General features: G+C 36.2%; 2 protein-coding genes and 2 non-coding genes across 4 annotated transcripts; 3 read left to right on the top strand and 1 right to left on the bottom strand.

The window, feature by feature from the left end:
* Positions 1 to 9990: 9990 nt before the first annotated feature.
* On the top strand, positions 9991 to 10982 carry LOC149419724 (uncharacterized). Its single transcript, XM_089637533.1, has 2 exons — positions 9991 to 10111; positions 10546 to 10982. The coding sequence occupies exons 1-2, from the start codon at positions 9991 to 9993 to the stop codon at positions 10980 to 10982; spliced, it is 558 nt and encodes a 185-aa protein (XP_089493659.1).
* Positions 10983 to 11990: 1008 nt separating this feature from the next.
* On the top strand, positions 11991 to 12109 carry LOC149419723 (5S ribosomal RNA). The gene has a single exon (XR_016302845.1). It is a non-coding gene; the product is annotated as a 5S ribosomal RNA (ribosomal RNA).
* A 5409-nt stretch (positions 12110 to 17518) lies between these two features.
* Positions 17519 to 20563, bottom strand: LOC149419722 (uncharacterized). Its single transcript, XM_089637002.1, has 2 exons — positions 20088 to 20563; positions 17519 to 18173 (listed from the first exon to the last, which is right to left on the bottom strand). Exons 1-2 carry the CDS (start codon positions 20263 to 20265, stop codon positions 17602 to 17604), a joined length of 750 nt encoding a protein of 249 aa, XP_089493128.1. The 5' UTR covers positions 20266 to 20563; the 3' UTR covers positions 17519 to 17601.
* A 218-nt stretch (positions 20564 to 20781) lies between these two features.
* On the top strand, positions 20782 to 20900 carry LOC149419721 (5S ribosomal RNA). Its single transcript, XR_016302847.1, has one exon. It is a non-coding gene; the product is annotated as a 5S ribosomal RNA (ribosomal RNA).
* Positions 20901 to 26589: the final 5689 nt, after the last annotated feature.

The raw sequence follows: 26589 nt of genomic DNA, 5'->3' as shown, positions 1-26589 counted from the left end.
CTTTGAAGGCTATCTGCGAAGGCTTCAGCCTTGTCTGCAGCGGAGTATACTAATCCGTTGGGGCCTTTAATCGGAGAGATTTTAGTTTTTGGGCGTCTGAGTGCTTTAGAGAGCTTCCAGTACGCTGCTCTATCGTCTTCGAGAGTTGAAATGAAGTCGTGCCATCGCTCGTTGCGGAATTTGCTGAGGGCCTCACGTACTTCTCTGTTAAGTCTATTAAAATGATGCTTTACTATTGGATTGCAAGATCTCTGCCACTCTTTCCTAACAAGATTTTTTTCCCTAATAAGATCTTTGATCTCTTCGGGTATTCCATGTCGTGTGGTGTCGGTAGGAATCTCAACGGACGCCTCGTTGATGCACGATTTTAATGTTTTAATTAAGACGGAGGTAGCAGCGTTAAGAGTGGCTTCGTCGGGAATTGATGTGGGAATTGTTATGTTTTTATTCATTAGTTCGTTAAGTTTATTCCATTTAATTTTAGTTGGTAGAGGATTAACGGGGACCAGAGGGTTAGAGCCTCCTGTTAGAGAGAGGAGAACTGGATCGTGGTCAGATGAAAGTTCGTTAAGTACTCGGAGGGAGTGCAGATGGCTGGTATTTTTAAGAATGACGATGTCAATCACGTCCGGATTACTGTTATGGTGATGAATCGTTGGTCTATCTGGAGCATCGACTACGATAGGATGGGTACTCGCGTAATTTGCGAGTACGTTACCTTTGGTGTTATTTTTTAGGCTGTGCCACGATCCGTGCTTTGCGTTCATGTCCCCAGCTATTATAGTGGGGACATTTTCAGACAAGAGATTGTCTAATTCTGCTGGAATTAATTTTCGGGTAGGGGGTGAGTAGACAGAAATAAATTTAAGTGGTCCTGAAGAGGTATTGATTATTACCGAGGTGGATTCAATGTTACTACTAGAGAATGAATGTGCTAGACGGTGGTCAATATTATTTTTAACCAAGATGGCGGTTCCGCCTCCTCTGTTGGCTAGTCTGTCGTCACGGTAAGTTATGTAATTAGGTATTCTGAATGTCCTGGAAGGCTTGAGCCAGGTCTCGTTTATGAGGAATACTTCAATACTATAATCGTGAAGGAATTCAATTATTTCCTCCTTGTGAGCTAGGATTGAGCCATTGGCGTTCCAAAAGGCCGTCTGTAGGTTGATTAAATTAACATTTTGTCTAGACATTGTGATTTCTTATCAGGGCTTGAATTTTTGCCAGCTCTTTGGTGGCATGTTGTATAGTAAACTGAAGCGCCGTGGCTTGTTCAATAAGTGCCTGGACATGTACGGGGTCCAGGAGTCGTGGAGGAGAGTCGGGAGAGGGGTCTTGGGGAGTTGGTTTTGGATCGGGCTGGCGCTCTAACCTGTGTTGTTGGCTGCTGCCCTGTGTGATGGGCGCCCTTTGTTCCCTCTGGGAATTTCGGGGATTGTAATAGTGTGGCTCGGGCCACCTGCGGTGAGAGGGAGGTAGGGGAGGGAAAGCAGCTAGCGAGGCTGCGGGAACAATGGGAGTTTGAGTTGGATTTATCTGAGTTTGATTAATCGGATTCCGCTTTTGCGGCTGACTTTGATGGCCCTGTCTCTCTTGGCGGTTGACATTAGATTTATTTATATTGTAGTTGCGATTATAATTGTTATTTTTATTTCTATTGAAGTTATGATTTCTTTGGGGCCTGGCGGGGCACCCACCGTAATTTGCCGTATGCGCTCCGTCGCACAGGGCACATTTAGCCGGGGTATCCCTCGGCTTCTTACAGTCTGAGGACCTGTGAGGTCCTCCACATTTGACGCATCTTTCACTGCCATGGCAGCAAGTGGCCGAATGGCCGTGAGCCTGGCAGCGGTAACACTGCCCTATCCTTCCCTTGTTGCGAAGGGACTCAACCTGAATTCTTAACCTGAATAGGGACGTTAAGTTATTGAAAATGTCTTTGCCCGCTTCGTTCTTAGTAAGCGTGACAAGTACTAGTGGGATCGGTTTTTTTGAGCGCCCGTCCTTCATCCTATGGACGGCAATAATGGGATATTTTCTTGAGAGTTCCTCCTTGATCTCCTCGGAAGAAATGTCCTCCGGAATGCCTCTGAGGACGACCCTCAGCGGCTTTTCTTCGGGGAGTCTAAAAGTGTGGAATTCTATGTTCCTAGCTAATAGATTTCTCGTGACGGCGTGGTGGTCACGCGGCGATTTTGTCAAGATATGGAGACCAGTCCCCATATTCTTCGCCGAGAAATCTATCCCTTTATCTTCAAGTGAGCGAAGAAGGGATGTTGTTTCACTTTTTTTGTGTAACACAATCGGGGGAATACGCGCGAATTTACGTGGCGCTGACTCTAAATCAGAAGTCCCTGCTTGTTGGGTAGCTGACGTAGGGGTCGGGGATGGCGATCTTAAGACTTCAAATTTATTATTAATATTGTTAATAGCCGCCTCGGCTCTAGGCGACTGAGAGCCAGTTTTTCTTTTAGGAATTGGGGATGAACGAGGGGAATTGACAGGAGTCAGTGACCCGCTCGAGTTGGTGTGCGATCTTTTGCGCCTGGATACAAGCTCATAGGCTGATTCATCAGACGATGAGGCACAGTCCTCCATCTCAACAAGATTGTGGTGTTCCCAACCACGAGAACTACTCGGTTGAGATGGGGTTAGCTGTCTGGGAGAGGCTTCAACGGCCTCCTCTAGATAAGTTTTTAGAACAATGCTGGCGAGGTGATCTTTCTCCTCCGAAGAAAGATCACGCCCGATGAAAGACCTGATGAAAGACCTGACCCGATGAAAGACCTGACGTCGGTCTCGAAGGGACCTTGGTGGGAAGACATAATTGGGTTTGTTAGATTTATTTGATTTTAATTAATGAAAAAATATTTACTTTGTATGCGCTTGGTTACTAAGTGGTGCTGAAGGCTAATTGATTTTTAATGTAAAAATACTGGGAAATGAAAGCGGTTCGGTGCGCGGCTAATTGGTTTTTAATGAGATATGTTGCCGGGCGAGCGGTTTCTAAGAAATGGGTAACTAAGCGGCTTGTTGCTAGCTGATGAATTATTAGGAATGAGTCACTGGAAAAAACGCGGCAATTGGCCGTAAAAATATTTGCAAATGTTGTACTTTAAAATAAAAGCAGGATTTTATCTAAAAACGGGCGAAAAAAAAAGAACTCTGTAACATACGAATTAAATAAATGAAGGAATCACTTAGCGTATATAAAAATGAAAAGACTTACGGGACCTTAGAGGGCCGACGTGAGCACTGAATGCACGTAAAAACTTGAAACTTCACCACAAACAAACAAAAAAATATTTGCAAATGCTGTACTTTAAAATAGAAAGCAGGATTTTATCTTAGAACTGGCAAAAACTCTGTAACGAATTGAATAAATGAATGAATCACTGAGCGGATATTAAAACGAAAAACTTGCGGGACCCTAGAGGGCCGCCGTGAAGCGCTGAGTACGCTTAAAAACTTTAAATTTCACCACAGACACACTGACACACACTGATCACTGAGTATTTACGACAACAGACTAGCCGGAAGTAGACAAAAGCTGAAAAAAGCTGATTTGACAATCGTGAACGATAATAAACTGTACATAGGACAGGAGATGTTATCGCTACCGATGGCAGAAGCAGAATGTTTTTTAGTTTTTTTTTTTTTTTTTTTTTTTTTGAAAATGAATATGCAACAGTTTGTCGGAGGCTATAAACTCATTGTTGGCGCGGGTACAACCCCCCACCACTTTTGGGCTCCTAGCCCAATGTCGGGCGCGAGTCAGGCTAATTAAATATAAGCAGCCACATAATTAAAAATAAATCAGTTCATCTTTACCATCAAAACCAAGCGTTTTATTTATCAACAAGTGACTCCTGCTCAACATCTGCCTCACCTCGCCGAGTCTTCTGCTCCAAGATCTTCTGGTGTTACCTCTTCGAGACCAGCCGGCCCTCCTTTGGAAAACCGCCAACACCAGAAGCGAGCAGAGACGAAAGCACACCCAGTGCCCACCATTCACCAAGCCTGGGTGCGGGAGGCAGATTTCATCACCAATATCAACTACAATCATCATCATCGGCCGTAAAGGAGCATCTCATCGGTTGAAGACACGGTTTGGACCCGGCGCCTAAATCTACAGTCTTGTGCGGACTCCCGTCCAGTACAACGCCGATTTTGTGAAATGTCACCTCAAGGGCGCTGTTCAAACACGACTTCCTAGGCTCAATTAAATTATTTATAAACAGATACAGACAACATACTTACCTGATAGATGACTTCAGGTAAACATACTTTTATTGGATACTACATGTATTATTATTGCATAACGCCGATTTTGTGAAATATCACCTCAAGGGCGCTGTTCAAACACGACTTCCTAGGCTCAATTAAATTATTTATAAACAGATACAGACAACATACTTACCTGATAGATGACTTCAGGTAAACATACTTTTATTGGATACTACATGTACGAGTATTATTATTGCATAACGCCGATTTTGTGAAATGTCACCTCAAGGGCGCTGTTCAAACACGACTTCCTAGGCTCAATTAAATTATTTATAAACAGATACAGACAACATACTTACCTGATAGATGACTTCAGGTAAACATACTTTTATTGGATACTACATGTATTATTATTGCATAACGCCGATTTTGTGAAATGTCACCTCAAGGGCGCTGTTCAAACACGACTTCCTAGGCTCAATTAAATTATTTATAAACAGATACAGACAACATACTTACCTGATAGATGACTTCAGGTAAACATACTTTTATTGGATACTACATGTATTATTATTGCATAACGCCGATTTTGTGAAATGTCACCTCAAGGGCGCTGTTCAAACACGACTTCCTAGGCTCAATTAAATTATTTATAAACAGATACAGACAACATACTTACCTGATAGATGACTTCAGGTAAACATACTTTTATTGGATACTACATGTATTATTATTGCATAACGCCGATTTTGTGAAATGTCACCTCAAGAGCGCTGTTTAAACACGACTTCCTAGGCTCAATTAAATTATTTATAAACAGATACAGACAACATACTTACCTGATAGATGACTTCAGATAAACATACTTATTAGATACTAGATGTTTTATTATTGCATATCGCCGATTTTGTGAAATATCACCTCAAGGGCGCTGTTCAAACACGACTTCCTAGGCTCAAATAAACATACTTTTATTAGATACTAGATGACTTCAGATAAACATACTTTTATTAGATACTAGATGACTTCAGATAAACATGCTTTTATTAGATACTTGATGGCTTCAGAAAAACATACTTTATTAGATACTAAATGACTTCAGATAAACATACTTTTATTAGATACTAGATGACTTTAGATAAACATACTTTTATTAGATACTAGATGACTTCAGATAAACATACTTTTATTAGATACTAGATGACTTCAGATAAACATAATTTTATTAGATACTAGATGACTTCAGATAAACATACTTTTATTAGATACTAGATGACTTCAGATAAACATACTTTTATTAGATACTAGATGACTTCAGATAAACATAATTTTATTAGATACTAGATGACTTCAGATAAACATACTTTTATTAGATACTTGATGACATCAGATAAACATACTTTTATTAGATACTAGATGACTTCAGATAAACATACTTTTATTAGATACTAGATGACGTGTACCCAGCGTTGCTTGGAGTTATGAATAGTTTAGAGTAAAGCGTTGATGTTGTAAATTTTAGCGATTCTGAACATTGGGTCTATTTTTAAGGTGGAAATAATATTTACCTAAGGAATTGAAAAGTTTGCTTTTTACAAGTTTTTAATTCATTTTTGCATGTTTTCCTCGGGCGTCCCCGACTTCCATCATTCACTACTATATATGTATTACTATTTATTCACCTCCACAGCTCATTCCAGCGAAGCTTAATGCTAAATCACTATTATCGATTAACTTTTGTAACAAATTGGCTTACATTTTCAATACCAAAAAATATGTTTTAGATAAATTGAAGCTTTTCCTATCGTTTCCCTTGACTAGAATGAAAATAACATTAATAATTACTCAATAAAAAAATTACAAAAAAAAACACTAGAAATGTATGAATGCATAAAGGAAGCAACTTAACAAATACTTTATTTTGGTTAAGATTATCTTTGACATTTTTTTCCCTTGATTGACTTTTTAACTTTCTGATAAAATTTTTCACAAAATAAATAAAAACTACTTTTGCGCTCGAAATCAAGCGTTTCTAAACTCTGTTCGCCAAGCTGTTTAAATGTCGGTTCCATGATAACTCAACACAGTGACAATTCAACACACTTTTAAAAAGTGATATAAAGTCATTAGAAACGACGAAAAAAATAAATTTTAACCTAACCTAACCTACTTAACCCAGTTAATAAAGTTTTTGTTTCATCACTTTCCATGACTTTATATAACTTTTTAAAGATGTGAATAATTATCATTGTGACGATTTGTCCGGTCACCTTAAATGTCTACTACCTACATTCGAGGCGATATAAGGCATACCAAAAATACACACATTTTGGCTTGTAGATTCCTTTTAAGACTTCCTCAGGCGTCCCCCACATCTTGTACCATCTAAACACTCTCTAAACACTCCTGACACTACTAATAACAAAAAATAATATTTTTGTCTTTCAATTTTACGATTTTAGATTTATTTAAAATAACTTTAAAAAGTTTCAATAAGGTTTAAATATAATATTATCAATAGATATTTACATTTTTTACACATTTACCGTCTTACTAATTAGATTCTTACACGCCCGTTCAACGTTGGTGTGGTAAAGCCGGCCTTGAGCCTGGTTTAAGACCGTTTTAACCAAACAAACGCCATTACAATTAGTAACAAGTTTTTCACTGTTCTGGCCTTACGCGCCACGTAATACTTATAGTGAGGCTATTACTTATTTACAATGTCGCGGACTGTGAAGGTGAAGGTTTCTAACTTTATGGATTGCCTCAAAAGATGAGTTTTAAGTTTAGCTCTAAATTCTGTCGACTCTGTGATCATTTTTTCTTATCTAAATGTACCTCTTTTTGGCTCATTGTGGTGTATTCTTGTTGTTGTTTTGTTAAGTAGCAAAACCCAGCCGCCAGGAGAAGAAGAGAAGCAGCGAGACGACAACAAAATCAAAGTAATATTTCTGGGAAGCTTCAGGAAGAAAGGGAAGAGAATATTCGCCTACAAGTTGAACTTTTGAAAAAAGAACTTCTGATAAACCAGCTCAAAACGCAGTCAGGCCAACCTAACACACAAAATATTCAAACCGAGAAGAAAAAAAAACGGCAAAATCTGGATGAACAAATAATCAGGTATATAAATAAAAATTCGATATGTTTAACCGAGACACTATCTAGGTTACAAATAAATTCTTTAGAATTTTGTAATCATTCAAAAAGGTAGCAGCCAAAAATATGGAAAAAAATGGTTGAAGATAATATTCATAAATCTGAATTTCGCAATAATGACGTTTAATAATTAGGTCCCAATGACTGAGTGGTTAGAGGCGTTTATTTGTTTATTTTATTTGGTAAAATATTTTTTACATTTCAAAGTTTTCCAGTAATGTTGGCCTCACTGGGTGGCTTGCTCGTGCTGAGACCTTCATTTTTTAATATTTAAATTTAATCTACATAATACATTTAAAGAGAAAATAATACATTTAAAATATGATATTGTGTGTTTGTGAGTGATGTGTGTATTGGTTTTGTGTCTTACGTGTAGGTTTTATTTTTATTTTATGCTATGACATTTTGGTAATATTGTATTTTTTGTTCTTTAATCCATTTTGTAATTTTGTGTGTGAATTTATTTTTATTTTCCTCAATTTTAATTTCAAGTTTTACACTGTTGAAAGCTTTTGTAGCATGGTATTGGTAGTGTCTTTGTCCAAAGCTTGAATTTACTGTCGGAATTTTTATGTTTTCTTTTTATGCTTGTCTAACTGGTCTGTTAGTGTTATTTTGTGTATGTTGAAATTTATTTTTTATCAAAAATGTACTTTAATAGTGTTTTTATTTATTTATTTATTTATTGACGCCCTATTGGGATTTTAAGTACATAAAAATTACAAATTTCATTTTTAGCAATAGTATAAAACAAACAATACAAAATTGAAATAAAATATAATGATTTCTCATACATTATTTACATTTAAAAAGTGGTGGACTAATTTAACGTATAATTGGCGTATATCTAGTACGTCACAACTGTTGAATATTTGGTCTGTATCAGTCAGTCTATGTTTTTTTAGTAGATTGTTTTCTGTGCGGTTTCTATGTAATAGCCGAGTTTGTTGCTCCTCCCCAAGCAATAATTCCATATTTTATTATTGTCCCGGTAAGACGTTTTTCTACTAGCTGCACCCCGCCACGCATTGCTGTGTGTGCGCTCAGTCTGTCTGTCCAGCTAGGGAAACAATAGTGCTTGTTATTTTTAAAAGCATGTTTGACAGAGGACATCTATATAATATAGGTAGATTAAAACACACGCGTATTCGAATCCAAGGTTATGTTAAAATTTCAAAGCAATCGTTGAAGAACTTTGTAGAAGATTTAAGATTTTTAACAAATGAACATTTACATTTTTATGTGCATAGATAGATATATAGATGGCTTGTTGTGTTTGATGTTTCGTTTAAATTTATTAGTATTATCTTATTCTTCAATAACATTATCAGGTATCATAATATTTATATTTTTAATTATTTAATATGTGATAAAGAGAAGGTTCTTGTGTTTGGTAAATAACAATAAGATTTGCAATTATCACTTGTTTACAGTATTCAGTTCTATTGATTAATGCATAATATTTTTACTTATTTGGTATACATGCCATTTTCGGCCTCCGTTGTTGAGCTGTTACGATCATTTGATACGAATCTGAAAGTCACGTGTTCAAATCTCATTTAATAATTAAACAATGAAAAAACATAATTTAATCTGAAATTACATTTTATTTGATTAAATTATGTTTTTTGATAAATAATGTATTAACCTTTTCCTTACTGTGCTAAAAAATTCACGCGTTCCGGTGCTGTGTAGTCAATACATATTTCAAAATAAGCGATTTATATTTGGAAAAATATGAATATTCATAGTTAATCGCTTATGTTTATTATATTTTATTTCAAAAGTGATAATAATTATAATTTAATTACTGAAAACATGAAAAAATCATCGGCAGATGCTAAACAAACGTGCGAGGAGTCCTTATCTAACGACGGCCCGCGACCGACTGGCTGCAGGTGCTGGATGGGCGCTGGACGCATACGCGGTATGCGGTCGTAGGTATCGATGGTTTAAATAAAACTGCGGACGTGTGGATTTCTCATGTTCCCGCATAGCGAACTAAAGCGGGACATCAATAGCGTGTCATTTCCTCGCACACTCTTCGCGTAGCAGTATCACACGGTTGATTGTATTGGTGTATTTGTTCCCGATTTTTAACAAAACACTCTAATTTTCAATTGAATTTGAAAACTATGTAAAATATTATTTTTTAATTCAGTGCATAAATGTATAACAGAGGAATACCTAAAAACTGAACCCAGAATTTATTATATTTATAGAGTTATTAAAGTTATTAGAAGCAACGTGTAGTAAATACACACTACAGATAATGAAAGATTAAAAATAATATGTATTGTATTTGTAGATACTTTAGGTATTCCCCTAGTGGAAGATCATCATTCAGAATCAAAACGTTACATGAAATGTAACGTTTTGATGTTTTATCCGTGTTTGGTGATCAGATTTGAATACCCAGGTACTTCCCCACCTTCCTCTTTCCAATCTCTTTCTCTTCCCCACTACCTTCAGCCCCACAGCATTCCAATGCTGCATTTTAGCGTGAGGTCCAAGAAAAGAAGAAGTAACAACTTTGATATGATACAACCAAAGATCAGAAAGTTTCTATACTAATAAAATATTTTTTGTTACCATTTTAGAAAGATGTGCCCTAATGCGAGGTTTAATTGTACCATCTTAGTGACAAATCGAGAACTGATCTCTCATAGAAAAGCTTGCCTCTACCGTCTCTACAAATGTCCGATGAAGCAATGCTCGTGGCGAGGTGAGTCCCATAACTATAATTTCCTATCATGGTCGTTGCGGGGTAAGTCTGAAAACTGTAATTCAATGTCTGACGAAGAAATACTTGTGGCGGGGTAAGTCTTAAAACTGTAATTCAATGTCTGACGAAGCCATAATGGTGGCGGGGCAAGCCTGAAAATTATAATTCAATACCTGACGAAGCCATAATCGTGGCGGGGTAGGTCTGAAAACTACGAGAATATAAACACCTGTCCGATGTGTCAACACGAACCCTTCACATTTTTTTTATTATCATTATCAACAGCTCACCATAAAGTTTAAAGATAAAATATCCGCCCTGATTATTGACTCTGTAGCGCTGGCTAAAGAAGGGGAATGCACAACTCGGCATAATAATCCAAATCTTGATAACGATAAATAAAATATCAATGTAATCCTTGTTTGTCTGGTCAGGAAACTACAGCCTGCTGTACCGCCACGCCGAAGCATTGCACCCATCCTGCACCGAGATGCGCTTCGGGCAACAGTGTCCGGTGCAGCTGGGGTCCGATGAGATGCTGCTGACCACCAAGGGGCTGGTTTTCATGTTCTACGCTCGTCCCACGCAGCCCCGCCTGGCCATGCGCTGGACCCTGCAACTCTTGGGCCCCCCTCCTGAGGCGGCCAAGTGGAAGTACCAAATCCGAATCAACAAAAAGGGCGATGGCATCAGGAGACTCCAGCTATCCGACATGTGTCTCCACGAGGACGACGATGTTGATCAACTCTTGGATGAGGGAGGGTGCCCTTCAGCGGCCTTCAAAGTATTGGAAAACTTTCTGCACAATAATCGCGTCAGTTTTAAAATCGATGTTATTTATTTCGAAGGTCAATCGCGGCAACCTTGCTAATTTATTAAGAATATCTTGAATTTAATCGCTATTTGGTTATAAACGGGATTGCAGGCCCTTAACGAATGAAGTGATAGGTTTCCTGATAAAATTTTAGTAAAATAGTACCAATGAATTGTCAAGATGTCAGAACACGCGTTCATAAAATTTTCACATTTCGTCATTATAATATAATTCCGAAATGCGAAAATGTTAGGTTTGGTTAATATATTATATTTTTAAGACAAACGCAGGTGCATGAACACGTGTTCCGATATTATTACGAACTTACTAATTTTATATCAGGAAGCGGCCTGCAGTCCCGTTTATAACTTGAAGATTTTTTTAATAAATCAGCAAAACTCGTTTTACTCCGTATTCTTTTTATTTTATGATGTTCGCAAGCAGTAGCGGCTCGTGACTTTGGAAAAATTGTAGAAAAATTCGACATTAGATATTGATATTGTTTAGTCCAAAACGATTTTTTTTATGCTTAATAACGCTATTTTCTTGTAACATTAGCACTCAAGCACACCCATAAGTCACGAGCCGCCACTGTTCGTAGGTACATCGATATACCTGCGTGTATCATTACAATGCCCATTGCTTTCTTACCAAGCCAAGTTATATAGGCCCACTGCTCTTTCAAAATAGTAGAAGGTTGTTGAAAATTGGACCGCAAAATGTTATTTTGGGCACAGGTTGTAATGTGTATCACAGTTCAAATAACACAGAGAAGACCAAGCAACATCTTACGGAGAAAAAATGATGCAGGGTTTTGTTTATCTCTCGTTAAGTTTATTTATGTAATCTTTGATTTGTTGGATTATTTGGAAAGGAATTTGCTGTCCGAAGCAGATTTAAAAATATGCAAAATTATATGTAAATTTTAAGCATTTCCTGAATAAAATTCTAACAAAGGAACAAAAAATGGGGGTGGAAAACGGTACGCAAATTTCTCATAAAATATCTATCAAATCATATGCTTAAAAATATATACTTATGTAGGTTGTATTGCGAAAGGAGATCGTCAACGACCATACCATGTTGAACACACCGGTTCTCGTCCGAACACCGAAGTTAAGCAACATGGGGCGCGGTCAGTACTTGGATGGGTGACCGCTTGGGAACACCGCGTGCCGTTGGCCATTCTTTTTGCTCCTATTTGTTCGCTCCGTTTATTGTATTTTTATGTGAAAAAAACGTCAATATTTAGATCAGTGGTTCTTAACCTTTTTGGAGGTACCGAACCCCACCAGTTACATATGCGCATTCACCGAACCCCTCCTAATTTGAAAAATAAAACTAGATTTTTACAAATTCAAAACATGGTACATATTTATATATAGGTGTGCAAAATGAAAAAAAACAAAGATCAAAACATTAAATTTTAATGGTTAAATTAAAACATGAAACATATTAATTATTATTTTTTTTAAATCGGTGTGACTTCTGCTGTTGCCTTTCAGAAACCTATTCAGAAATTCGCGGCTTTACCTCGGCAAGTGCCACTCTCATGTCATTTTCACAACAAAGTCTATTGTTCGTTTTTATATCCAGCATCTTCGAAAATGATTGCTCGTAAAGATATGTTGTAACAAACGGTATAAAAATCTTTCTTAGCAATAACAGGGTATTTTTCCATTTGTTCGACACCAAAACGTTGAGAGCGATGTTGTTCTGAAGAGTTGCTGTTGAACCTGGCTCTGCTGTAATCGCAAGCTCTACCGCTGCTTGATCAACTGCAGCCAATGATGGACAAGCGGGGCGTGTCACCACGAATCATATAAGTCGGGGGTCTTGACCTCCACCGAACCCCCGAGACTGACTCACCGAACCCCTGGGGTTCGATCGAACCCAGGTTAAGAACCACTGATTTAGATCATTACACAATTGTAAAATTTTATTATTATTAAACATTTTGTTACCCCGATTTGGTTTTTTTTGTTATCCAACGAAATTAGAAATTCTTTCGGATATACATGGATTTCCAATAAGAGGTGTTATTTTGAATAGCCCGCTATTTCGGTAGATGTTATTTTTGAAGCCGTCATTTTTTGACATTTGACAAGTAGAAACTACGTTATTAATAAAAATGGAACGATACACGTTTCAACAACGCATTGAAATGATTAAAATTCACTTGAGTGAATCAAATGCAAATCATCTTGAGTGATGAGGCCCATTTCCACCACGGTGGCTTCGTCAAAAAGCAAAATTGTCGCATCTGGGGCTCGGAAAACCCAAGAGTTATTATTGAAAAGCCTCTCTATCCTCAACGTGTGACTGTTTGGTGCGGTTTATGGTCCGGCGGAGTCATTGGACCTTTCTTTTTCGAAAATGAATCTGGAGCGACAGTTACGGTGTATGAATTGCGCTGATAGATGATTAATGATTTTTTTATGGCCGGAATTGTATGGTATTGATCTGGACAACGTTTACTTTCAACAAAACGGCGCTACGTGCCACACAAGCAACGAAACCATTGATCTTTTACAATTGAATATCAAAATAACACCTCTTACTGGAAAACCCTTTATTTTCTCATCGTTCCAAAATCGTCGAGATAATTATATTTTAGTTTTTAATTAAACACTGTAAAAATTTTAAAGACTGGAAATAATTTGTGTTTTTAGTAAACTACGTTGAGAACCAATCTATCATCTAGATCCATAAATTGAAACATTATAAAAGTATAATAAAAAATAAATATCATCTTCGAAAAATATTCGAATCGTTTTTGGAATCAGTAAATTGCATGGAACAGAACCTCTTCAAGTTTTGTTCGTTTATATACGTACAATTCGGTTGACATTTTAAAATAATTATAATAACTTAAATAGGTTAAATAAAAATACCTTTAAATCTAAACGAAACATGAAACAGAATAAGACACACAAAATAAAAATTGTAAGGTGTTAATATTACCAAATATGGACATAACCTTCAAAAGTTATTCCAATTAAATTGAAAATTATAAATGATTATTTATAATTTAATTATGTTCGGCCATAAGTAAAATGGCTCATGTCGCTAGTAAAAACCTCAAGGGCGCTGTATTAGGTGTAGTGATGGGCACAATCGATGAATCATCGATGATTTACTCGATATTTTTGATCATCGAAATATTTCGATTCAAATCGATTGTGTCAAAAATCATCACACAGTCTGAGACAATTTGTTTGAAACGTCATCGAAAAAGGAATCGATTCTGTCAAAAATCATCACACAGTCCGAGACAATCGTTTTGAAAATCATTGGAAACCACAGCCGTCACGTCACTTAACGTAAATTGATTCCAAACTCCGAGACATGACTGTCAAAAATATGTCGGATTGCTTGACAAGTGAGATGTTATTCCAGTGGTAAATTGTGTTACATACTACCTAATATGATTTGAAATCCACTGGGAACTGGGAACTGGGATTACGCTATTATTATTTGCCCGTTGTCAAATGTTTAATAATTAATTAACCGAAAAAAGCTACAAGTCTGTGAACATATTTAAGGTTGGGATTTACGACGCCGTGCATTTAGTGTATGTAAAAAATGGCATTTTGACTTTATAATAAGTTGGGAAGGTTATTAATAAACATATATTGATCATTTTCATAGTGCCGTTTTAGTGAAAAATCACCTCAAGAATAAGAAATAATGAAAATATATATCAAGAATAATGAGAAATGTGAGGAGATTTCAAACATCCAGCAGGAATATTCAAGTATGTAGTATTTCCTTATAATTAGAAGTAGGTATAAAACTTATATGTATTATTTAGGTATTCAGTTTAAATGTAGATATTTTAAATTTAATATCATGTGAAACTTAATGAAATTCGTAGTCATTCACATCATTATAATAATATTACGATGATTACGTTGTTATCTGCAAGTAAACAATAAACATCATTGCCAGTATTAAAATATATGTTTAGCCCATATTTTTGCAAATGCAGTACTTACCCATAGATATATAACACCCATAGTAGACTAGATCGCCAATCACCCTTCCTCCCGTATAGCAGTGCCCGTAGTGATTTGAAGAGCCGATCCGCCATCTTGAAAAGGTCAGCCGTGATTTGCCTGCTTGTGTACAGTGGAGAATTGATTGCAAGTTTATCAAGTTTAATTAAATACTTTAGATTGTTTGAACCATGGTTGTGGCGTGTGCAGCATGGGGTTGCACCAACAGACGCGACAAGAAGAGAAAATTAGAATTTAATTAGAAATATAGTATATATTTCATAAAAAGATGTTTAAACAAATATTTATTTATTTATTTATAAATATATATACGCCTAAAAAGGCTTTTACATAGATAGTGATACATGATGCAGTGTACATAGGAAAATATGTATTATACAGGAGATATTGACAGTAAATAGATATAATCCATTTTAAAGAAGGTACAAAATACACACTTGTAAAATTGTGATTACAAGTATAATAAGAAAATATAAAGCAATATTAGTAAAACGTAAGAGTAACATAAAGTAAAAAAGAAATTACAACAACACTACATATAAGACAAAACATTAAAACTAATTTACCAACGCTACTCTAATTTGTAGGATTCAACAGTGTTGGTGTAGATTATGCTTAGTTCTATATATGGAGTCAATAAATAAATCAATAGCGCCCCCATACTTGTTGCCCAGATCATGCATCCTATTGGTCAGTGAGTGTGTCTGATAGTTGGTCGAGTATGTATTACAGAAAAATGTTATATTTTGTCTTGTATTCCTAGTCGGCACATGTAGTTTAATAGTGGCAAGGATGGCAGGACTATCAATTAAGCTGTTAATGACTCTGTGTAACACAACCAGGTCTGAAATAATTCTCCTGTCAGACAGTGTTATTAGATGCAATTGATTCATCAAACTGACATGATTAATGTAATCAATAGGAATTCCGAGCTTAAAATTTACGTACTTAAGAAATTTGTGCTGAACTCTTTCTACATTATTGGAGTGAACTTTATATAAAGGGGACCAAATAGGTGAATTATACTCCAATTGACTTCTGACTAATGAAATATAGAGGGTTCTCATACAATCTATGGACTTAAAATTAAGTTAATATTAGTTAAAGTTCTGCAAAGGAAGCCAAGCATCTTTAAAGTCTTATTCGATATAGGTATAGTTGATGTGTTCAATGAATGACAAGTTTTCATCGAATATTACACCCAAGTCACGAATATGTGATACTGGTATTAATTTAATATTATTTAATGTATATTCATGTAGTATATTATAACTGATAATATACTACATTAATATAATAATATAATGTAGTATATTATAACTGATAACTATATAAAAAATATGTTCTTAATGTACGATAGAATGCATGTATTTTGAATTCCCGCCGTAATCTGACTCTTTCAAGATGGCTTCAAATTCCTACGGCAATGGCCGCCAGGTTGGCGATCTAGTCCACTATGGGTGTTATATATCATTGTACTTACCTACCAAAATGTTGCCATACCAATGTACCATGCTTTGTCTATGTGCCCTCCCCCCTCCCCTCCCCGACAAAAATATGCCACTGTCCGCAATTACTGCTCCCGCTGAAGTCCGAGCGATTAAATTAATTAATCACTCGATTCTTTTGATTTTTCGATCATGTAAATGTTTCGATCCTGCCGATCATTAATTAGATGATTTGTATTATCACACCATTAGCACCTTAGCGTGTTGACGGTGTAGTCTGCGCCCGAAGCGAACTGCTTCAATTTCACCTGCGGAGAGCCGGCCCTGTCTAGAAGTCAAAATACCGATTCAATGTCAAATTAAATATTTCAGAATTTTTTACGCCAAAATCGATATAGGCACTTCTAGCATTGCCCCAGAACTATAGTTTAAAGCTATTGTTTGGCTTTGTAAAAATGCAATAAAATGTCACAAAAGTGGCGCTAAGAACAACCAAAATCAAAAAACATATGTCAAAAAGTCAATGTTTCTACATATATATATAGAAAATGGAGTATTTATACGAAACAGGCTTTTACCCGCGGCTTCGCTCGTGTTGCATCTCTAAATTGTATAAAACAAAATCGCTATCCGCGTTCGTCTGTGCGCTTAATTCTTCTAGACGACCCAACAGATTTTGATAGGGTTTTCACCATCATTTAGAGAATTTCTTCCGGAAGGTTTATAAGTCGAGAAAAGTCGGTGTTTTGTAATCAAGTTGTAAAAACAATAATTTCATCAAAATAATGTACTACAGAATTGTATATCTTAAAAGACCTCCAACCTCAAAACTTTACCCCAAACCATTTATAACTCCCCGAGCAAAGCCAGGTACACGTCAGCTAGTTGGGGAGAAATTACTAAGCAAAGAATTTTCCTGAAAAAAATTAAATGTTTTTCCGGGATGAAAAGTAACCTTTTTAATATAATACTTCCCAGTCCTCCAACCATTCCTATGCAAAAAAACATGTCAATCGGTCGCTCCGTTCCGACGTGTAAGGACAAACAAAAATCATTATTTTATATTTATTTAGGAAGTAGAAAAAATAAGTAGGTATACAAACATAATACTTGTATATTTAATTCTTTCTTAATAATCGACAAAATCTATTGTCATCTTTGTTGTTATTACAAGTTTTATAATAAGCGAGTTACAATTTATGATTTTTTTCAGGCAGACTCAAACGAGTAGCAAGGGGTGCGAGTTTTCTTGATATCCTTAATTAGTTTTAAAACTCCCATTTGAAATTCTATAACCTCATCCTCTTCCAGTGTCTCTAGTGATGGCTGAATGCTTTGAAAAAAGGACATGTGACGGTTAGAGGTCTGCATACAGTCCAATAATTTGCACATTTTTTCTTCTAGCGGATTGGACCTTTCCGCATTATGCTGAATAGACCTCGAGGTGTTTGAAATTGTGACATCTTCAAGATTTACAAAAGCTTGTCGATCAGGTCTGGAGGTTTTAGTGGTAAGAATTTCATCAATGCTTATAGGATCAACTTCAGATTTGCATTTTAAATCAATCACTTCGATGATTTCGCTGTTTCTCCTTCTGTCCAAGCTTCTTGGAGCGGCATAACTTCGGATGGAAAGTTTTTTTAAGAAAGACAACTGAGCACTGTAGAGGTAAGGCCTGGGTTTCTTTCCATTGTTTGCTGAGCGTTTTTGGTACTGAGTCTTTTTTATAAATTTCATCCAACTGTCCCTTATGCAATTCCATTTTTTAACGACCAGCTTCACTGTGAACAAAAATATGCGGTTAGAAATAAGAATCCATACGAAATGAAACTTGCCAGTCATAAAATAAAGATCTTTGTTTCAGTGTTTAGTTAAACAAATATAATTCTCTAGTTATGAATAACCTGACAATAAAAATCTTTTTTTCAGTGTTTATTCAAACAAATATAATTCTCTAGTAATGAATAGCCTGACAATAAAGATCTTTGTTTCAGTGTTTAGTCAAACAAATATAATTCTCTGGTTATGAGTCACCTGATAATAAAAATCTTTGTTTCAGTGTTTAGTTAAACAAATATAATTCTCTGGTTATGAATAACCTGGCAATAAAGATCAAAAAGTCCTCCACAACACAGGTGAACTCCTAGCGTGGAGGACAATATACTATACCATTGTTTAACAAATATATTAAAGCATAAATAAAAAAAAAAAAAATAAAAAAAAAAAAAAAAAATTGTTTCAGTGTTTAGTTAAACAAATATAATTTACTGGTTATGAATAACCTGACAATAAAGTTATTTGTTTCAGTGTTTAGTTAAACAAATATAATTATCTGGCTATGAATAACCTAACAATATTTGAATTCCTCTTACTTCAATCATTACAAGCGGAAAATGCATGTGAAGTGATGGAGGACTTAACCAGCAGAGGGATTTTACGCTCGATCAACTAGCCGGACATCGTAACACTTTATTTAATGAAAATGTCAACCAGTTTCAGTTGGCGTACTCTTATGTAATTAATTCACAACAAAGTGAAATTTATACCTGCTATGTAATTTAATATTTTTATGAAGTGTCGTATCTAGTAGGTAAATTCTCTAATTTAGATAAATACTGAAGTAAAAAATATTGTTGACAAATCGTAGTTATTTTAGGTAATTATTCGGAATCGCTGGACAAGGATTATATGAAATCTTTTTAAATAAAACCTTCTGATTTACCTTAATTACTATAAAAGGAATCTGACTGCATTTTGGATATTTTTAATTTTAGCATTTTAATTTTTAATTACGTAAATCGAAAATTCACTCTCGTTGTATGGGATGACAGCTGGAATGGCTGGAACATGGCTGGAATGGTTTCTGTTGATAAAATTTTCTTTTGTTGGTATTCCTGATACGAGTAGCTAGATTTTTTACCATGTGCAAATACTAGGTAGGTACTATTTTAGCCAAACTCGAGAAATAAAATAAAGATATTTAGGTATGTTTTATAAAATAGAAAAATTAAAAAAGGTGAGGTTATTATAGGTTAGGTTGGATTATTATAGGTTAGGTTGGTTTATTATTAGGATTTAGGTTAGGTTAGGATAGATTGGATATTATAGGTTAGGTTGGATTATTATAGGTTAGGTTCGATTATTATAGGTTAGGTAGGATTATTATTAGGATATAGGTTAAGTTAGGTTAGGTTGGATTATTATAGGTTAGGTTGGATTATTATTAGGATATAGGTTAGGTTAGGTTAGGTTGGATTATTGTAGGTTAGGTTCGATTATTATAGGTTAGGTTGGATTATTATTAGGATGTAGGTTAGGTTAGGTTAGGTTGGATTATTGTAGGTTAGGTTTGATTATTATAGGTTAGGTTGGATTATTATTAGGATAAAGGTTAGGTTAGGTTAGGTTGGATTATTATTAGAATATATGTTAGGTTAGGTTAGTTTGGATTATTATTAGGATATAGGTTAGGTTTGATGAATATTAGGATATAGGTTAGGTTAGGTTAGGTTGTATTATTATTAGGATATAGGTTAGGTTGGATTACTATAGGTAAGGTTCGATTATTATAGGTTAGGTTGGATTTGCTTTTAGGTAAGTAAGTCACAAGGATAGAAAGTAATAATAAACATACGGTCGAATAATTTATATGACAGACATTAAAAATAATATGCAAGTACGTAAGAAAGTGTTACCACATTCCGATTGATCTCTCTTCGGCAGCTCATCAAAATCCGTTTTGAACGCCCTACAAACATCGGCCCAAGCACACACTGTCGTAATCCGGTCCTTATAGTTTGGCAATGTGTTATCCCACAGAACTGGCCTTTCTTCCACCAAAGAAATTAATACTTCACTGTCAACATTCATCATTTTAATGAAAACAAACTCAAAACTACGGCTTTAATGAAATGACGCTCCGGCTATACGGTTAAAAAATGGAATCGTCTCAACCGGACCGATCTGTCACGATTCGTTAACTTTGATCGATCCGTTTCACGTTGACGCGCACGTATTGCCAAATTCTTGATAATGCAATGCGTTTTTGACTATTTTTTTCGGTATGTCAACACTTGTTGCAGTAAACAAAATCAAAACAATAGATATTATTAAAACGTATGCCGACATAGGATCTCTTTTACCGTTCTCAGCGAAAGTACACGCGATTCGGGCCGGATGAACGTCAGAACTGTGACGTAGCACGGACCGTTGAACTGTTTACAGAAAATAAAAGAAAACGACAAGTGTGACATCTATGTTCAGTCGTCTAAAGTAATAAACCAAACATTGTTATTGTTCTGGGAATTTTACCAGGTTTCATTAAATGTCGATAGAGGACAATGAAAAATATCGTTTTTTGAGTGGTTTATATTTCTAGCATTTATGTTTGTCAACGACCATACCATGTTGAACACACCGGTTCTCGTCCGATCACCGAAGTTATGCGACATTGGGCGCGGTCAGTACTTGGATGGGTGACCGCTTGGGAACACCGCGTGCCGTTGGCCCTTATTTTTTGCTTTTTTTTAAAAATAAAATCGAATCCGTTTTTTTAATAATATTTGCAGTCTTTGTCACCTGCAGGCCCGGACTTGAAGACCCAGGGGCCTTATGTACTTACAGATTCGGCGCTGAAGAAAAATAAATTGTAATGATAAAAATATACCACATATTTATGTTCACGTTCAAATGTAGGTAGGTACTTACCAATCTGTCATGCAAAAAAATATTTTATAATCAAATTTCCGAATTCTATTTATCTTATATAATTGCAAAACAAGGTAAATTCAAGTACCTAGTATAATTTTAAAGGGATTCTTGCTTGTGTAGTGGTATACATGGCGGACCTATGAGGTAGCAATTGGCGCAGTCTGCTCCGGGTGGCGAATTGCCAAGGCGCTGATAATACCTAACAGTCCTAACACATCGCCCTCGGCATTATTTTTTATGCAAACGGCGTTTACCAAAAATACAAATCATCTAAATATTATTGATTACAGTGATCATCTACCTAGTGTACCTAGGCGTCAACTGGTTTTGACAAGGGGTGCCAAAATTATACTCGCGCTAGGCGCTGCTTGGCTCAGCGCCGGTTATAAATGAACCTACACCGGGCCGGTCCTAGTGGTGTGTACTATATATTAAGCCCCCGCTTACCCATTTTCTACCGATTTGCAACATTTTTAAATTACAAAAAAAGTTATTTTTGAAGATAAATAAGTAGGACAAATAAAAGATAAAAAATCAACACACCTACAAAAAGTGATATAAGGTCATGAAAAGTGATGAAACAAAAACTAGGTTAAATAGGTTACATAGGTAACTGTTAAACCTACTTTTTGTTTCATCACTTTTAATGACTCTATATCACTTTTAAAAGGTGTTTTGAATTTTGATTTTGATGAAATATCATGGAACATCTTATGAGATAGACATATACCATTACAGACTTTTCTGTAGAGCTTTTTAAGATATACAATTTCGTTGTACATTATTTTGATGTATCTCATAAGGAAGCCATCGTTAGAAATGCAAGCGCCCGAAAATATATTTTATTTACGATATGATTACAAAACATCAAAATGCGTTGCGTAATTTAGAAGAAATAAGCTCACAGACAGACGCGGATAGCGACTTTATTTTATACTATTAGGAGATTTATTTGAAATGTACCGCGAAATAGCAGGGCTGCGAGCGGCGGCGGCGAGTGACGAGCAGTGACATCTATTGTCTCTAATATAAGCTCTCATTCACAAGTCCACACAATTCGCTGGGTCAATTTAAATAATGTCCCCGGCTTTGACATCTTCTGTCCCTATGCACGCCATAGAATAAACTATATGGCACTATGTGTATGGTATATTTATACCGTTGATATTCAATAAATGTCTTTCATCTAAGTAAAAAAATAGGTACCGAAAAGAGCTTAGGGACGCTTAGGTCATGGCCATGGGGGAGACAGTACGTTGAATATTATATGTTTTAAAGAAATGGTGATATAAACATATGTTTTCATTTGGACAGTTCGGAAAAGGTTTGGAATAATTCTTTATGTTGTTATCGATGTAGAATGAAGCTGAAGATTGAAACAAAAGAAAAAACCTAAAAGATCATTGTCAAATAGAATCGCAAGTCTAAATTTTAATGGAATTGATAAACGTCGCGTGGCTTCGCACCACGGAACCACCGTACTCTTAGATTAGCACCCAGTATTTTTGGATACTGCGGACAGTGGTTTCAAACTCTTATTTTATTTACTTTAATGTTGTGCACAACAACATTAAAACGTAATCTCTCAAAAATAATTTGCGGTAAGTACATGGATTGTGTAGTTATTTCCAATTTACTTTATTAACATAACACGTATTTTGAGTCACGGAGTCATAACGTATCTACCTACAAATTGATATAGATAATCATATATGGGCATTTTTCACAATATCAAATAAAGATTAGTCACACATTCTTTTCAAATGACCTACCACGCCTGGAGAGTAGGGCTGCCACCTTTCAAAAACAGTAGACCCGGAGCTTTTAGAAATATAGTTTTTTTTATTAAAATAAAACCTTTTTAGTATGAATTATTTAATTAAGGCAAAATGTCATGGTAAATTACCATTGTTAATGTTTAAAAAAATATAAATGACCTAGCTAGTGCTAAGCTGACTTGGACCAGATTGAAACTTAAAACTATATTTTTCATTCTGAAGGGATTGTGCATCTTTTCTTGCTCAGGTTTCTTCAAAATTCTTAGCAATTCATATTGTAATTAATCTTCACAATTAACTCTGCCTTCACCATGTCCACTGACAAGCTGTTTTCGCACGTCTGTCCACAAATTTTCCATTAAAGAAAAAATCGCGTTCAACAAAAGCATTGCATATTTAAAAGTATTGACATTTTTTTTCCAATTATTTTTGGCAGTTCGGTGAAGGTTGAGGTGACTTTGAGTAACTGAACCCATCGTAAATCAACAGGCAATGTTAAATCACTAGATAGTACTGTGGAAATACTTGGTTTAATTTTCGGGTCTCGTCATAAAGTTTATCTTCGTCAACATTTTTCAAACCAAGTGATTCGACAGCTTCCACAGTATCTTTGTAACTTACTGCACTTGTTAGATTGAATTTGAAAGATTTTGAATACAGAATCCTCAAAATCATAATATTTCTGTATGTATTCAAGAGTTCTCCTGTAAACCTCATTGGCTTCTTTTTTTAATTGATCCTGATCAGAAGGCCTCAAAAAAGGCACCGTAAAAGTCACACGCTCCGCGCCGTGATGGTCGTCTGTCGCTTCGCTGCCATCGCCCGGTCTGACCCGGAGATATCCATGTTAAACCCGTAGCCCGGACATGCACCTTGCAAACCCGTAGACTCCGGGTCAAACCCGGAGAGGTGGCAGCCCTACTGGAGAGCCGCCTCTGTACAAGATGGCTGCTAAGCAATTTCCCCTCACCCTAGGCTTTAATGTCATGTATAGAAAATCGCACAAATGCTGTGTCCATGACTATTTAGATTCATGGAAAATAATGAGACTAAAAGAAAAAAAAACATCATGGGTCCCGATAAAGTTATATATTGAGATAGATATGAAAAAAGTATTGTGTGATGCAAGCAATGTTTCCATTCCTGGTGGTTCCACCAGGGTAACACAGGTCTTGTCACTCTGATAGGCTGGTAATTAACTACACAACATTATTTTAATATAAATATCGCACAAGAGTCCCAAATGCCCCCCTACTAACGGGACTGAGTGAGACTACGGCATCCCCAATTGGGGTATGTTGTGAGGCTGAGGGAAAGGAGACGGCAGAATAAGTAACTGGCTATTCAGTCTGGACACCAAACACGGCTAAAACCATTTCAAACATTTTATTTCTGAATGGTGGTCTTTCACCAGGACGATACTGTCAGTATCTACTTTTAAATTATTAATCTAGTTTCACGCACGTGCACCAGGGATTAATGCTGCTAGCTCCCTAAATCAGGCTTCATTAAAATACCTGTAGAACAGACTCAGCATGCCCACATGGCGTCTGTGCATTAGAGATGACAATCGGTCTGTTAACAATGGATTGTCAATCAGACGAACCGCTCTCCTTTGCACAGAATCAAAAGTGGCTGGCAAATTTAATTGTTGGGCATACTTGAGATTTGTGCAGGGTTAGCAGCTGGTTACTACGGACTTCACAAGTGGAAGGTGGCGGCTTGTCAAAAATATAACTCTAATGAGCGGTGCTAATTCAACGAGATCATTGATATGCAATAAATTCAGCGTCGGTGGCAGCACAGATCCTTGTGGCTCCGCCGCATTGATTTGGTTTGAATTGTTCTTCCTTTGAGAAAGTCCGCAATATAACTAACCACGTTTGGATGCATCCCATATGATGGTAACTTACAGACAAGCGCCCAGTGCCAAGTACCCCCTCCAAATATGCATCACATATCCAAGCAGATTGTAATACAATCGGATTCGACGACATCCATATTGCCAATTGCTTAGGATGTCGTTATTCTCTAGGTATGTGAGCGACTTGTTTAACCACCCTTCCAATACCTTTGAGAGTGATAACTATGGGGCGGTAATTGGAAGGATTGGAGTGGTCCCTCTTCTTAGGGGTTGGGTAGATGACCGCCCTTTTCCAAAGATCTGGCACCTTTCCACTTTTAAGTGTGAGTCTCTCCATTAGCTTGGAGGGACGAGTTTTTCACAAAAATTTTGCCTAATAATTCATCTTTACAGCGGGCCGAGTTAGCCAGCCGACTATCGGACTTGGTCAGAGGTGGTTCTGCAGAAATTTTTCCAAATTGAACCAGCGGCGACCAGAAAGAACGGCTTTTGGGCAATACTTTGGTTTAGGTTGCTCTTACTACTCTGATTTATAACCAAGGTCTGCAATGATTTTCTCATTGTAATGTTGCTGTCAAATGCAAGATTCTTTTGGATGCTGTGGTGGAGCCTTCTCTTTCGAGCCTGTTTATCAATTATAATCGGGAGGATATTGCGGTTTTAATTGAGCTAATTAACGAGAACAAATAATCAACACACAAAAGCTGACCACAATCATACAATAGGATGTCAATAATTACTTTTGAGTGGCACACAATGCAAATGATTGCAATAAAAAATGATTATTATTATGTAGGCAGCTGCGTTGGGCTATGTTATCATTTATGGTCGGTAAGCAATCGACATAAACCAAATGCGGCAAGACCCTGCACAGAAAAGTTCCGCACTGAACTGCACTGTAGACCGTTACTTTACTATAGCGAACTTAATTTTCTGTATTCGGTTTATGTCGATTGCTTACCAACCAGATGGGCTTACTTGAACCTAATTAGGTTAATGCTCACTTATAAGACCCAAGGAACTTGTTATAATATGGGATAGATAGGGACATTTTTGATTTCAGTCTACATGGACCAAAAATACAATACTTCTTGCATGGGAACCTTGCGTACGGCTCTCACTGTAATTACCCATTAGATATTGAAAACAAGACTTATCTTCAAAGCAAATAAAAATGAACCCTTTATGCATTATATTCAGAGATGTGCTTTATTTCAAATAAATCCATTTCAAATGGAAATGCAAAATGGGTATTTTCCATTTTGCATTTTAAATACTTTTCTCAATGCATTTTCCATTTTAAATGATTTTTTGCAACATTCTTCCTACTATCTCCACTCATCTTTTTTTCATAAGCCCCAAATATCAGTCGGTCCTCAACCTCGCTATGAGAGATAATTTACATTTGTCAAGTTGCTCCCTGGTAGGAGCCCTGGCAATTGAGTGATACCATTACAAAAAATACTGAACATGGGGCCATGACGCTGTAATATATGTTAGAATGCAGTTTCTATGTTTTTACGTAGGCAACATTAGTCCCGCGCAAGTTTTTAGTGGTTTCATAATCTGTAGTCGTGGTGTTTTTGGATTTACCACCATGTGATATGTTTGTTCTACATTGATGTCCATTATTAAATGACGAAATTGCTCAAAAATTCTATAATTATTTGACCTGAGAAACCATTTTGTATTTTCAAACGGAAAAGTTTTGACCCATTTCCATTTTGCATTTCAAATGGTTTTGGGTACCCATTTTGCACATCTCTGATTATATTGAGCAAAAACCTGTAAAATATGTTGATAGCTTATGAGCCATTTACCAGCCAGCTAATAAATAGTAATACA

The sequence above is a fragment of the Hesperophylax consimilis genome, chromosome 11 (assembly GCF_061612785.1).
Source record: "Hesperophylax consimilis isolate HC1 chromosome 11, BYU_Hcon_1.0, whole genome shotgun sequence".
Lineage (NCBI taxonomy): Eukaryota > Metazoa > Arthropoda > Insecta > Trichoptera > Limnephilidae > Hesperophylax > Hesperophylax consimilis.
The sequence above is the reverse complement of the archived record's forward strand: the minus strand, read 5'-3'. Positions and strand labels throughout refer to the sequence as shown.

Bases quoted from the DNA above. Each gene is read 5' to 3' on its own strand.
- LOC149419724 (XM_089637533.1), top strand. From the start codon at position 9,991: ATGTGCCCTAATGCGAGGTTTAATTGTACCATCTTAGTGACAAATCGA. The intron at 10,112-10,545 runs GTGAGTCCCATA...TTGTCTGGTCAG, and splicing joins GAAGCAATGCTCGTGGCGAG to GAAACTACAGCCTGCTGTAC.
- LOC149419722 (XM_089637002.1), bottom strand. From the start codon at position 20,265: ATGATGAATGTTGACAGTGAAGTATTAATTTCTTTGGTGGAAGAAAGG. The intron at 18,174-20,087 runs GTAACACTTTCT...TTTTGTTCACAG, and splicing joins GAGAGATCAATCGGAATGTG to TGAAGCTGGTCGTTAAAAAA.